At 34.7% G+C, this 15,809-nt stretch overlaps 1 protein-coding gene across 1 annotated transcript; it reads left to right on the top strand.

The window, feature by feature from the left end:
- The first annotated feature begins 14,262 nt into the window (after positions 1 to 14,262).
- LOC123812601 (olfactory receptor 10C1-like) lies at positions 14,263 to 15,222 on the top strand. Its single transcript, XM_045829379.1, has one exon. The coding sequence runs from the start codon at positions 14,263 to 14,265 to the stop codon at positions 15,220 to 15,222; it is 960 nt and encodes a 319-aa protein (XP_045685335.1).
- Positions 15,223 to 15,809: the final 587 nt, after the last annotated feature.

Here is a 15,809-nt window from a genome sequence, read left to right on the forward strand (position 1 = left end):
AAGCAACAAACAACAAGTGTTGGAGAGGTTGTGGTTGAAAAGGGGACCCTAGTGCACTGTTGGTGGGATTGCAGACTGGTACAACCACTATGGAAAACAGTATGGAATTTTTCTCAGAAAACTAAAAATGGATCTGCCTTTTGACCCAGCAATTCCACTGTTGGGACTATATCCTAATAACCCTGAAACACCAATGCAAAAGAACCTATGCACCCCAATGTTCATAGCAGCACAATTTACAATAGCCAAGTGTTGGAAGCAACCTAGGTGCCCATCAGTAAATGAATGGATCAAAAAACTATGGTACATTTACACAATGGAATTCTATGCAGCAGAAAGAAAGAAGGAGCTCCTATCCTTTGCAACAGCATGGATGCAACTGGAAAGTATTATGCTAAGTGAAATAAGCCAGGCACTGAAAGACAAATACCATATGATCTCATCTTTGACAGGAACCTAAACAACAAAACAAAGAAACAAGCAAAATATAACCAAAGACACTGAAATAAAGAACAGACTGACCGAGTTCAGAGGGGAGAGGAGAGGGAATTTCAGGGGAAAAGGGGAAGGGTTTACAGGAACAAGTATAAGGACACATGGACAAAAACTAGGGGAGGGTGGTAATGGGAGGGAGGAGGGGAGGGTTGGGTGGGTGGGTTGGAATGGGAGTAAAAAGTAGAAAATTGTAATGCAACAACAATTTAAATAAAATAAAAAAAATTAAAAAAAAATGAAGGAGAACTTCCCCAATCTGGCAAAGGAAATAGACTTCCAGGAAGTTCAGGAAGTTCAGAGAGTCCCAAAGAAATTGGACCCAATGAAGCACATACCAAGGCACATCATAATTACATTACCCAATATTAAAGATAAGGAGAGAATGTTAAAAGAAGCAAGAGAAAAGGAGAGAGTTCCCTACAAAGAAGTTCCCATAAGACTATCAGATGATTTCTCAAAAGAAATCTTGCAGGCAAGGAGGGGCTAGAAAGAAGTATTTGAAGTCATGAAAGGCAAGGACCTACATTCAAGATTAATCTATCCAGCAAAGCTTTCATTTAGAATACAAGGGTGGATAAAGTGCTTCCTGGATAAGGTCAAATTAAAGGATTTCATCATTGTCAAGCCATTATTATATGAAATGTTAAAGGGACTTATCTGAGGAAAAGAAGAAGATAAAAAATATGAACAGTAAAATGACAACAAACTCCCAACTATCAATAATCGAACCTAAAAAAAACAAAAATGAACTAAGCAAACAACTAGAACAGAATCACATAAATGGAGATCATATAGAAAGTTATCAGCGGGAAAGGGGAGGGGAAAATAAAGGAAAAGGTACAGGGAATAAATAGCTTAAGTGGTAGGTAGAAAATAGACATGGGGAGGTTAAGAATAGTATAGGAAATGTAGAAGCCAAAGAACTTATATGTACCACCCAAAAACATGAACTAAGGGAGTGGGAGAATGTGGGTGGGAGGGAGTGTGCAAGGTGGAGGAGAATAAAGGGGGGAAATGGGACAACTGTAATAGCATAATAAATATAGTAAAGATAAAAAAGTGAAAAATGAAAAATAAAAAATGAAGTTATAATAAAAAATTCATATAATTTCATTAACTAATATCACCCTTCTAAATTTAATTTAAAAATTATTACATTGTAAAAACTTCCAAGGATTTAAAAGGAAAGGAAAATTGCTTACTTGTTTATGATATTAACCATTTTAGATAACATAAGATAATGCTTCCATGGAACTATATATGCATCTTGGTAGTGTTTGCCCTGGTTCTCCAACTGCCACCTTGCCTCGAATTTTCTCTGCCCTGCTCTCTGTCTCAACCTCTCCTACTGGTCTATGTGAATATTTCTTCTTTAACTCCTTGGTTGTCAGACTTCCATACAATTTGATTTTCTGTTAGTTCTGGTTCTTTTTGTTTTTAATTTTTTTGTTGTCCTTCTTGTGGTTGTGTGAGGAGGCAGTATATCTATCTGTCTCCATCTTGACCAGAAGTCAGAGATTATATGAATTTCAATGTGATATATGATTTCTGTGATACATAATTAGTATACTTCTTTATGCACCCTAGAATTTTTTAGCCTCAGAATTCTAAGGCTATTCAACTTAGTTATAGAGAAATATTATTCTTTGAAATACTTTATAATGAGCCAACAGAGCTGTAAAAATCAATCCCTTTTATTTATTATAATTGTTACAGAAGCCACTCCTAAATAACTTACAAAAACTTAAAACAGTTAAGGATTAGCACTATGGGAATGATTTTTAATAACATCTACTGAAATTTTGGGGGACAAGAAGTTTTGAAAAGGTCCTGGCTTGATGGCTCAGTTGGCAGGAGCATGGTCCCAGGTTGAGGGTTCAATTCCCAGTCAGGGCACGTACCTGGGTTGTGGGTTGAATCCCCATTCAGGCACATTCAGGAGACCACCAATCAATATTTCTCTCTCACATCAATGTTTCCAGTTAACTTGTGCATGAGCAGGAGATGTCAAAAATAGCTCCATGGAAAACGCATTACTTATTTTACTTCCCTCTTAAAAGATAAAGAGAAGGTTCCTACATTTATGTAAATTAAAGGAAAATTCCTTAATCCTTATTTTCCAAGTAAACTAAATAACCATGGTTTTGATTTAAATCTTTTTAAAAATCATTAACTGAGTACATATACCTTAAAATAAGTTTAAAATCTCTAACCATTTTCAAGCAAAATTTATAGTATAAAATATATTTTATTTATCTTTTTGTGTGTGTGCCATGACTAAAGATCAAACCCTCAGCCTTGGAATATTGGGAGAATGCTCTAACCAAATGATCTACTCAGCCAAAGCCTACAGGCTTTACTTTAAATGCATTTTTATTGTTTATACTATGACAGTTGTCCACCTTTCTTCCCCTTTGCCCACCTCCATCAAGCACTTGCACCCACTTTCTCTCAAGCCATCACCACATTGTTGTCTGTGTCTATAGGTTGTGGATATATGATTTTTAATCCCTTCAACTTCTTTCAAACAGCCTCACCTCCCCCCCGCCACAAGAGCTGTCAGGCTCTTCCATGTATCCATGTCTCTGCTTCTATTCTGTCCATTAGTTTATTTTACTCATTAGATTCCACATATAAGTGAGATCATATGGTATTAGTTGGCCTCTGACTGGTTTATTTCACTTAGCATAATAATCTCCAGTTCTATCCATGCTGTTGCAAAAGGTAAGTGTTCCTTTTTTACGGCCATGTAGTATTCTATTGTGTAAATATACCACTGCTTTTTTATCCACTCATCTACTGACAGGTACTTGGGCTGTTTTCAGAACCTGCCTATTACAAATAACACTGCTATGAACATAGAAATGAGTATGTTCTTTCAAATCAGTGTTTTAGGAGTTTTAGGATATACTCCCAGAAGTGGGATGACAGGGTCAAAATTTCCATTTTTAATTTTTTAGGAAACTCCATACTATTTTCCAGAGCAGTTGCACCATACTGCATTTCCACTAACAATGCATGAGGGTTCCCTTTTTTTCACATCCTCACTAGCACTTGCTGTTTGTTGATTTATTGATGATAGCCCTATTGTAATGTGGTATCTTATTTGGTTTTAATTTGCATTTCTCTGATGATTAATGATGTTGATCATCTTTTCAAATGTGTATTGGCCATCTGTATGTCTTCTTTGGAGAAGTGTCCAATCCAGTCCTTTGCCCACTTTTTAATTGAATTGTTTGTCTTCTTGGTGTTGAGTTAAGTTCATTATGTATTTTGGAAATTAAATCCTTATTAGATGTATCATTGGCAATCATGTTCTCCCATACAGTGAGTTCCCTTTTCACTTTGTTAATGGTTTCTTTTGCTGTGCAAAAGTTTTTTATTTTTGTGTTGTCTCCTTTGTTTATTTTTATCTTTGTTTCTCTTGCCCTAGAAGATATACCAGCAAAAATATTGCTACATGAGTTTTCTGAGATTTTACTGCCTGTATTTTCTTCTAGGATTTTTATGATTTCACAAATTACTTTTAATTCTTTTATCCATTTTGAGTTTATTTGTGTGTATGGTGTAAGTTGGAGGTCTATTTTCATCTTTGCATGTACCAGTCCAATTTTCCCAACACCATTATTGAAGAGACCATTTTTACTCTATCATGTTCTTGCCTTGTTTGTCAAATACTAACTGACCATGAAAGTAGGGGTTTATTTTTGGACTTTCTGTTCTGCTCCATTGATTATATGTCTGTTCTTGTGCCAGCACCAAGCACTTTTTATTACAATGACTTTTTCATATAGTTTGATATCTGGTATCATGCTTCCTCCAACTTTGTTCTTTTTTCTCAAGACTGCTGAGGCTATTTGGGGCCTTTTATGGTTCCATATAATTTTTGAAATATTTGTTCTAGTTCTGTGAAATATGCTATTGGTGTTTTAATAGAAAATGTTTTGAATCTATAGATTGCTTTGGGTAGTACGCACATTTTAATAATGTTAATTTTTCCTACCCATGAACATGGTATATGCTTTTGCTTGTTTGTGTCTTCTTACATTTTGTTTTTTAATGTCCTGCATTTTCTGAGTACAGATCTTTTATATCTTTGGTTAAATTTTTTTCTAGGTAACTTATTTTTTGTTGCAATAGTAAATGGGATTGTTTTCTTAGTTTCTCTTTCTGATAGTTCATTATTGGTGTATAGACGTGTCACTGATTGCTGGATATTAATTTTGTACTCTGATACTTTGCCAAAATTAATTTTTTAAACCTAGTAGTTTTTCGGTGGAGTTTTTATTGTTTTCTATGTACAATATCATGTCATCTGTGAATAATGACAGTTTTACTTTCTCTTTTCCAATTTGTATGCTTTTTACTTCACCTTCTTGTCTCATCACTGTGGCCAAGAATTCCAGCACTATGTTGAATAAGGGTGATGAAGCAGACATCCCTGTCTTATTCTGATCATAAGAGAAACATTTTTAGTTTTTTTTCCCATTTAGTATGATGTTGGCTGTAGGTTTTTCATACATGGTCTTTATCATTTTAAGGTATAATCTCTCTATTCTCACTTTGCTGAGTTTTTCACATAAATACATGCTGAAATTTTTCAAATGTTTTTCTGCATCTATTGATATGATCAAGTGATTTTTACCTTTCAATCTGTTTATGTGATGTATTACATTTATTTATTTGTGAATAATGTACTAACTGTGCATACCAGGAATGACTCCAACTTGGTCATAGTATATAATCTTTTTAATATATTGCTGCACCCAATTTGTTAATATTTTGTGGAGGAACTTTAACATCTACATTTGTCAGGGATATTGGCCTATAATTTTATTTCTTTGTAGTGTATTTATCTGGTTTTGGAATTAGGATAACTCTGGCCTCATAAAAAAAGAGCTTGGGATAATTCCCTCCTCTTGAATATTTTGGAATAGTTTGAGGAGTATAGGTGTTAGTTCTTCCTCAAATGTTTGTTAAAATTTACCTGTGAAGCCATCTGCTTCAGGACTTTTGTTTTTGGGGAGGCTTTTTTTTATATAACTGCTTCAGTTTCATTAGTTGTAATTGGTCTATTCAGGTTTATGATTCTCCCTGACATAGTTTTGGAAGACTGTATTTCCTAGAAATTTGTCCATTTCACACAGGTTGTTCAATTTGTTGGCATATATTTGTTCATAGTATGTTCTTACAATTCTTTGTGTTTCTGTGAAGTCCATAGTTACTTCACCTTTTTCATTTCTGGTTTTATTTGGGTTATCTCTCTTTGTTTCTTGATGATTCTGACAAAAAAGTTCAGCATTTTGTTTATATTTTCATAAAACCACCTCTTGGTTTTATTGATCTTTTGTATTGTTTTTTAGTCTCCGTGTTATTTATTTTCACTCTCATCTTTATTATTTCCTTTCTTCTTCTCACTCTAGGCTTTTGTTGTTGTTGTTTTTCTGATTCTTTTAGGTGTAGTGTTAGATTGTTTATTTGAGGCTTTTCTTGCTTCTTGAAATAGGCCTGCAATGGTATGATGTTCCCTCTCAGGACTGTTTTTGATGTGTCCCCTAGATTTTAAATTGGTGTGTGTTCATTTTCATTTTTTTCTGTGTAATTTCTGATTTCTTCCTTGATCTTATTAGTAACTCATTCATTGTATAATAACATGGTATTTCACCTCCATGTGTCAATGAGTTTGAATTTTTTATTGTACTTGGTTCCTCATTTATGTCATTGTGATCCAAGATGATTGTTATGATGTCAATTTTCTTGAATTTGTTAAGCCTTATTTTTTGTCTTAATATGTGGTCTATCTTTAAAATGTTGCATGTGCACTTGAGAAAAATGTATATTCTGCTGCTTTGGGATAAAATGTTCCATAAATACCAATTAAATCTATCAGATTTAGTGTGTCATTTAAGGTCACTGTTTCCTTGTTGATTTTTTTTGTCTGGAAGTTAAATCCATTTATGCCCTTTGGGTGTTAAGATCCCCAATATGACACTATTGCTGTCAATCTCTCTTTTAAACCTGCAGAGGTTGTGGTCAAAATATTATAGGTTGCATGTATCTTAGAGTTACATTTATCACTAGTATATGCTGAATTGCAAAAAAAAAAAATTAAAACACTGCCATTTTGCCTTTATTATATTTATATAATAAAATCCATGATTTTTATTATTGTCAACTGGGATCTATAAATTATCAAATAAATATAAAAACATAAAGAATAAAAAAAATTTCAAATGATACAAACATGGATACAGCAAAAACAAGTCTTTAACATTAATTTAGCAGAATCTTCAATAGTTGGCTTTGCAAAACATTTGTAACAGTCATCACATGTAACATATTGCTATGCTCAAGGCATAAATCCTTCTCACAACACTTGCAAAAATATTCTGATAAGCAACTCACTTTGGATGCATAGAAACTAACATACCTTTTTCTTTTTCTGCTTATTGACAGTGCCACTTTCAATGGTAAATGAGGAGAAAAACACAACCCTGCTTCAAAGTTCACAAAGCAAAATAACTGCACCAACACTGACTTTAGAGTTTGTGATATCTCTCAGATACAATTTACTATCAAATACCACACACCCTTACAAAACTCATGTTAAAACTAAACTGACAGCTTAAATGTTATGGCTTAATATTAGTCACATACAAATGCACAGCTAGTCATGACATTGAACTTATGCACCCAATATATGTAACAATATTTAAGAGAAGAGTTTGTATCTCCCAGATCAGCCATGACCTCTGCAGGATTAATGTCCACCAAGAGTTTTTTTATATATGTAGGTGCTCCTACATTGGATGCATATATGTTTACCAGAGTTATAACTTGTTGTTGAATCAATCCTACTAGTATAATGTAGTGGCCTTTTTTGTCTATTGTTTTGACCTTTGTTTTGAAGTCTGTTTTGTTAGATATATGTATTGCTACCCCAGCTTTTTTTTTGTTTCCATTAACGTGAAATATTTTTTCCAACCCTTCACTCTCAGCTTTTGTGAATCTTTTGTTCTAAGTTGGGTCTCTTTTCAACAACATATATATGAGTCAGGAGTTTTTTTTTTAATCTTTGTTTGTGACTTTTTTGCCTGATGGCCCTCTGTTCTCCCTTTTACATCTGAAGTTGATATTAATAATCAAAAAGCAAAAATGCCACTGGAAGAAATACAAGAGAAAAAGAAGAGGTAAAAATAAGAATAATAAAGGTAATATTCCCATTTATAAGGCTAAGTGCTAGAAGATGTCATTGGTAGGTATTAAAACAATAAATAAAATCATAACAATAAAATATCATAAGCATATTATTTAAAGCAATAACAATTCAGCTGCCCTTGTCTTTTGTTTGAACATTTAATCCATTTACATTTAAGGTTATTATCAATAGGTACTTATTTATTGCCATTTTATTCATTATGCCTATGTTTCTCTCTACATATATCTTCTTTTTACAGCAGCCCCTTTAACATTTCTTGCAATGCTGATTTGGTGGTAATGAATTCCTTTAATCTATTTTTTGGTCTAAACTCTTTATTTCACCTTCTATTTCAAATGATAGCCTTGCTGGATAGAGTAACCTTGGATTCAGATCCTTGCTTTTCATTACTTTTGAATACTTCATGCCATTCCCTTCTGGCCTGCAGTGTTTCTGATGAGGAATCAACTGACAGCCTATGGGAACACCCTTGTAGGTAACTAACTGCTTCTCTCTTGCTACCTTTAAGATTCTTTCTTTGTTTTTAACCTTTGCCATTTTAATTATGATTTGTCTTGGTGTGAGTCTCTTTGAGTCCATCTTGATTGGGATTGTCTGTGCTTTCTGAATTTCTGTGACTTTTTCTTTCACCACATTAGGAAATTTTCAGTGGCCAGGGATTCCCCAGAGAAGTGTGAGCTCTAAACCTCTAGCTGGGCTCCCCAGCCTGCAGCACCAGATCTGGAAAGGAAACCAGATAACAACAAACTGTGAAAAGCAGCATGGGTTTTGTCTGCCAGGGAGAGACAACTAGAGATGCAGAGAGCCTCTTAAAGGGCCAATGCATAATTCTCTGTCTGATAAATTGCTCACCTCCATTTCATCTAGTTCTTCTGGAAAATTCTCTTGTTCTTTCATTTGGGGTCTGTTTGTTGGTCTCCCCATTTTAGCTGTTTCTGTGTATTTTTTGCCTTAGATGTTAAACTAATCATTCACTCACTAAACTGATCAGCTGTTAATCTAATAAATCTGTAATCAACAGTCAGGCTTAAATTCCACAGGGTGGGGCAGAGTAATTCCTGTGTGTAGGGCTATTGCTTCCCCTCAGGCTGATGCCATTCAGAGGGGAGTGCTCTGTCTGAAAAGGATGGCCTCTGCAGTATGGAGAGTTACTCCACACAGAGATCCTGGCAGCTATTCCCTCAGTTCTCTCCCCATAGTCACCAAACTTAGACTCTCCTCAAGCATCTCTAGTGCACTCTGCCCTCCCTTTGCCAGAGCCTAACATAAGTGGCAACCAACATTTTAGACTAATGATTATAAGGATACTCAACAACATAAAAAAGACATAGAAACCATAAAAAAGGAACAGTCAGAAAAAAGAATATAATATCTAAGATAAATAATACATTTGAAGGAATAAAGAGTAAGGAAGCAAAGGATCAAATCAGTGTTTTAGAAGACAAGATAGAAGAAAAACACTAGGGCAAAGCAGCAAAAATTTAAAAAAGATTTTAAATGAGGAGAGCTTAAGAAACATTTTGGACAACATGAAGTGTTAACAACATCCACATCATGGGAATACCAGAAGCAGAGAGTGAGCACAGGGTCTAGAACCTGTTTGAAGAAATAATGACTAAACACTTCCCTAATCTGGTGAAGAAAAAAGACACAAATCCAGAAAGCTCAGAGAGTCCCAAACAAGATGAACTTAAAGAGTCTTACACCAAGGCACTTCATAATTAAAATAACAAGGCTTAAAGACAAAAAGAGAATCCTAAAAGGTACAAGAGAAAAGGAGGTAGGTACCTACAAAGGAACAAGAATTAGACTGTCATCTGATTACTCATCAGAAACATTTCAGCACAGAATGGAGTAACATGAAATATTCAAGGTGTTGAAAACCAAGGACCTACAACCAAGACTATTTTATCCAACAAGGCTATCATTTAAAATCAAAGGATAAATAAGGAGCTTCTCAGACAAGAAAAAGCTAAAGGAGTTTGTTAACACCAAACCATTACTACAACAAATGTTAGAGGGCTTGCTTTCAGAAGCAGAAGAAGAAAAAGAAAAAATGGAAAGAAAAAAAAACCAGAGGAAAACAGTCCAACAATACAATGGAACTACATATGTATCTATCAATAATCACTTTAAATGTAAATACATTAAATGCTCCAGCCAAAAAATATAAGGTAGCTGAATAGTAGGAATACAAGACCCATATATATGCTGCCTTCGAGAGGCCCATCTCAGACAGAAAGATACACACAGACTAAAAGTAAAGGGTTGGAAAAAGATATTTCATACAAATGAAATAGAAAAAAGCTGGGGTAGCAGTACTTACATCTGACAAAATACTTTAAAACCAAGGATATAGTAAGAGACAAAGAAGGACACTACATAAAGATAAAGAAAACAATCCAATGAGAGGATATAACCCTAGTAAACATTTACATACCCAACATACTAGCACCTAAATAAGTAAAGCAAATCTTGGAAATAAAAAGAGACATTGACAGAAATACAGTCATAGCTGTGGATTTTAATACCCCATTGACTTCAATGGATAGATATTCCAGTCAGAAAATAAGGAGACAATGACCTGACTTTTCTCTTGATATCCTATATCCAAACATATATTTCATGTTATTTTTTCCTTTTATTATTATTATTTTTATTTTATTGTTGTTCAAGTACAGTTGTCTGCATTTACTCTCCACCTTTCCCCCAACCCCAGCCATCCCCACCTCCCTCCCCTGATTCCTCCCCCTCCTTGATTTTTTCCATGTGTCCTTTATAGTTGTTCCTAAAGACCCTTCCCTGCTTTCCCCCACATTATCCCCTCTCACCTCCCCTCTGGTTACTGTCAGATTGTTCTTAATTTCAATGTCTCTGGTTATATTTTGCTTGTTTGTTTGTTTTGTTGATTAGGTTTCACTTAAAAGTGAGATCATACGGTAATTGTCTTTCATCACCTGCCCTATTTCACTTAACATAATACGCTCCAGTTCCATCCATGTGGTTGCAAAGGGTAGGAGCTCCTTCTTTCTTTGTGCTGTGTTGTATTCCATCATGGAAATATACCATATTTTTTGATCCATTCATTTATTGATGGACACTTAATTGCTTCCTGCACTTGGCTATTGTAAATTGTGCTGCTATGAACATTGAGGTGCATAGGTTCTTTTGGGTTGGTGTTTCAGGGTTCTTAAGATATTGTCCCAGCAGCAGAACTGCTGGGTCACAAGGCAGTTTCATTTTTAGTTTTCTGAGGAAATTCCATGCTGTTTTCCACAGTGGCTGCACCAGTCTGTATTCCCACTGACAGTGCACTAGTGTTCCTTTTTCTCCACATTCTCTCCAACACTTGTTTGTTGACTTGTTTATGATGGCCATTCTGACCAGTATGAAGTGGTATCTCACTGTGGTTTTAATTTGCATCTCTGATGGCTAGTTATGCTGAGCATCTTTTCATATGCTGAGCATCTTTTCATATGTCCCTCTGTATGTCTTCCATGGGGAAGTGTCTGTTCAGGTCTGTTGCCCATTTTTTAATATTGTGCTCTAGTTTCAAAACTAGTTTGAGAAACACTCAACCCAAGTACAGATGGAAATTAAGAAATATAGTATCAGCTTTTTTTTTTTTACTAATATTTTACAAAAATATCAAAGATGAACACTTAGGTCATTTAAATAACTTGGCTATGCTGCAATGAACATGAGGTACAGATATTTATTCAAGATATCAATTTTATTTCCTTCAGATATGTACTCAGAAGTAGGATAGCTAGATCCTATGGGAGTTCTAGTTCAATTTTTTTAGGAACTTCCAAGCTGTTTTCTATAATAGCTGTATCAGTTTAAATTTTAACTAATAGTGTATAAGAATTCCCTTTCTCAAGTCCTTAGCAGTACTTATCTTTTGTCTTTTTGTTAATATCTGTCCTAACATATGTGCAGTGATGTCAAGTGGTTTTGATTTGCATGTCTTTGATGATTAGGGATGTTAAGTATCTTTTCATGTACTGTTGTCCATTTGTATGTCTTCTTTGGAAAAATATCTATTCAAGTTTTCTGCCCATTATTTGACTGCATTATTTCTCTTGTGCTATTGATGTGCACTAGTTCATTATGTATTTTGTATATTATCCCCTTATTAGATGGGGATACATGATTTGCAAATATTGTTGCCATTCCACAAGCTGTCTCTTATTTTTGTTAATTATATCCTTTGCTGTGTAGAAACATTCTTGTTTCATGTAGACCACTACATAATAAAAATTAACCACTTGTTTATATTTGCTTTTGTCACCTGTGCTTTTGGTGTCATATCAAAAAAGCATCTCCAAGACCAATGCCAAAAAGGAATATTATTCAGTCATAAAAAGGAAATCTTGTCATTTGTGACAACACGGGTGAATCTACAAGACATAACTGAAATAAGTGAAATAAGCCAGATACATAAACACATATACTATGCAATCTCATTAATAAATGTAATCTAAAAATGAATCTTTAAAAACAGAGTAAAATAGGCCAAGAGGTGGGGAAAATAGTGAGATGCTGATCAAAGGGTTCAAGCCTTCAGTTATAGGACAAATAAGTTCTGAGAATTGAATGTATAGTGACTATAATTAATAACACTGCACTGCATACTAGAAATTTGCTAAAAGTGTAGATCCTAAGATCCTATTTTTTGCGTGTGCTTTATCACACATGCAAAAAATAACCATGTGAGGTGATGGATATGGTCAGTAAACTGATTGTGATAGTCATTTTACAATGTATATATACATATATATCAAATGATCATGTTGTACAGTTTAAATATATACAATTTTGTCAATTAAACTTCAATAAAGCATAAAAAGAGTAGATTAAAAAGTATATTCTGCTTAAAGCAATGGGGAGCCTTGAGAAAGAAAGAGCTTTATTTTTATCTCTCTTTTTTTATTGTATTCAGAAAACTACACAGCACTGAAGAAAGAAATTAAGGAAGACACAAACAAATGGAATTATGTACCATGTTGATGGATTGGAAGAATTAACATCATGAGAATGTCCATACTACCCAAACCTATTTATAGATTCAACACAATCTCTATTAAAGTACCAATGACATATTTCACAGATATAGAACAAACACTTCAAAAATGTATATGAAACCATAAATGACCCTGAATAGCTGCAGCAATTGTTTTATTTCTGTAGACAATGATAAAAAACAATTTTCATATTTTTGATCAATTATTTTAATTAATTCCATTGGAAACTTAGAATTTTCCCTCATCAGGCCTATTTATTTATACTACTAACAACTTAATCACAGAAAATGAATAAAGTGAATGCTGCCTGTGGGGTTATGGAGACTAACTTGTGTCCTTTACTATGCCTATTGATATTAAAAAGTCCACCTGGCTGGCGTAACTCAGTGGATTGAGCGTGGGCTGTGAACCAAAGTGTCACAGGTTTGATTCCCACTCAGGGTACATGCCTGGGTTGCAAGCCATGACCCCCAGCAACAGCACATTGATGTTTCTCTCTCTCTCTTTCTCCCTCCCTTCCTTCTCTAAAAATAAATAAATAAAATCTTTAAAAAAAAAGTCCTGAGCAGTCACTGCCCATTTGAAGAGCTTAAAGAAGATTATTATGGCAAATATCCATAAAGTTCAATAATTAGTGTAATGGCATAGTGAAAATCCCCTAGAAACTTTAGTTTTGCATATTATGCAAGCTTAAGTGATATAACCAAACAATAGATTATTTCTGGAGTATGTACTCAAAAAATGAAAACCCAGTAGTACATTGAACTTTCATTGTTGTTTCTGAACAAATTTCTCTTGAGACAAATATAATTAACCATGCAATGGATGTAATCCCTGTGGTCTCTAGTCAGAACAGAAATACTGCTGATTCTACCACCATGTTATACTTTGGAATCTTAGAAAGTCTAGACGCCCAGCAAGGAAAAGAAAGTTTACCTGTGATTCTAGGTATGTTCTTCTATTCATAAATTCCTGTAAAATCACATTGAGGTTGTGGAAAAAAGAACCAAGGGTTCTTTGGTTTTGGTTCTAAGCATTTGGGTTTCCTTAGTTTTTAGCTGTGTATTCATTGGCTTACTCTTTTCAAATCAAAATGCACAAAAATATGTATAAAAATTAATATATAAATGGCTGGAAATATAATCCCTTCCAAACATGTAAGAAAGGCTGTGAAAGTTAGAGACCAGAATATAGTACATCTACATTTTATTCTATACACTTATGTTTTATGTGACTCCTTTACAATTAATCCTTTCATATATTACTTATATAACAGCCTGTATATATACGAATATCAGAAAAAGAAAAAAGAAAAATCATAAGATTCAGAATTCAAAATCAGGAAGAAATACTGCATCTATTTTAATTGAGCAGTTATTTAGAATGATTTAACAAAAAGAACCCAAGTATGAAGGTTCTCATGGCAGACCACTAAGAAAACTGCTTTTTCTGAGGGTCATTCACCTTTCCAGATGACCAGATTTGTTTAGGTATTATCTGCCCTCTCTTTTATCTCCACAGATGTCTAGCTCTGAGCCTATGAGTGGAAACCAAACCTTCTGCACGATATTCACATTTGTGGCTTTTTCCTCGCTAGCAAAGTTACAACCTGTGCTCTTCGTTGTGTTCTTAATTATTTACTTGTTTACTGTGGGAGGAAACCTCATTATCATCTGCCTGATCTGGATCACCCCTTCTCTGCATACTCCCATGTATTTCTTCCTGGTTAACCTCTCCTTTCTGGAGATGTGCTATATCACCAGTGTAGTGCCTCAGATGCTGGTACACCTGCTTGTAGAAACCAAGACCATAAGTGTGGGAGGCTGTGCTGCTCAGATGTACATATTCACCATCTTGGGACTGACAGAATGCTGCCTGCTAGCAGCCATGGCTTATGACCGCTTTGTAGCTATCTGTTACCCACTGCATTACACTCTCCTGATGGGCCCTAGTGTGTGTTTGAAATTGGCTGCAGCATCTTGGACCACTGGTGTAGTGGTGGAGTCTATCCAGACCACCTGGATATTTACTCTGCCCTTCTGTGGAACTGGAAAGATTCAGCACTTTTTTTGTGACATCATGCCTGTAGTGAAACTGGCTTGTGTTGATACCTCCCATAATGAAATTGTTATGTTTGCCGTCTCTGTGCTCTTTATTATGAGTCCCTGTTTCTTCATTCTGTGCTCCTATGTGCGCATTTTTGTGACCATCTTGAGAATCCCTTCAACAGCTGGCAGACAGAAAGCTTTTTCCACTTGTTCATCTCATATCCTTGTTGTTTCTCTCTTCTATGGCACTGCCTTGTTCACTTATCTCCAACCTAAGACTTCACACACTCCAGAAACAGACAAAGCAACTTCACTCATGTACACAGTGGTTACACCTGCTCTGAATCCTGTTATCTATACTTTAAGGAACAGGGAGGTGAAGGAAGCCTTTCAAAGGGTAGCACAAAAGAACTCTCTTAGGCAAATGGCTTAAACCAGCTACAGTAAATAAAACTTACACTATTGTACAGAGAGATTTCCCCAGGTTTTGTGATCCCTCTACCAACAATATTGTCATTAAAGTATTTATAGCATAGTAACCAGGAAACAGTTGGATATGTTCCACATTCTTCAATGTGTTTAAGCAAAAGGGAACTATGCAGTAGGATCATTAAATAGTTATCATTTATTCAATCAGCAACATTCAATCAACATAATTACTGAGCATCTCCTATGTCCTGAACGCCATTCAGTTTTTCCTTCTACAATAGTAATAGGATTGAAGTTAGTATGTTTCACATGATTTTACTAAGGAAAATAAAATCTCTTTGTAGAAAAAAGTAAAAATGAATTGAAAGTAACTAATACATTTTTGGTGTCAAATGTAAGCTGTTAAATTCTTAATTTAAGTTCTTAAGTGGAGTACACACATTTAATTACTCTGGTCTCCACAGGTATTAATAATCATGCATCTGAAATAATCAATGTTAATAAATACTAATGAGTTATGTATGTTGTAACACTGTAACACAACTCTAACTATTAACTTGTGAACCAGTGAGGGATCCTGATTACTTATCT

The sequence above is a fragment of the Phyllostomus hastatus genome, unplaced genomic scaffold (assembly GCF_019186645.2).
Source record: "Phyllostomus hastatus isolate PE091 unplaced genomic scaffold, TTU_PhHast_1.1 phas_scaffold_93, whole genome shotgun sequence".
Lineage (NCBI taxonomy): Eukaryota > Metazoa > Chordata > Mammalia > Chiroptera > Phyllostomidae > Phyllostomus > Phyllostomus hastatus.

Bases quoted from the DNA above. Each gene is read 5' to 3' on its own strand.
- LOC123812601 (XM_045829379.1), top strand. From the start codon at position 14,263: ATGTCTAGCTCTGAGCCTATGAGTGGAAACCAAACCTTCTGCACGATA.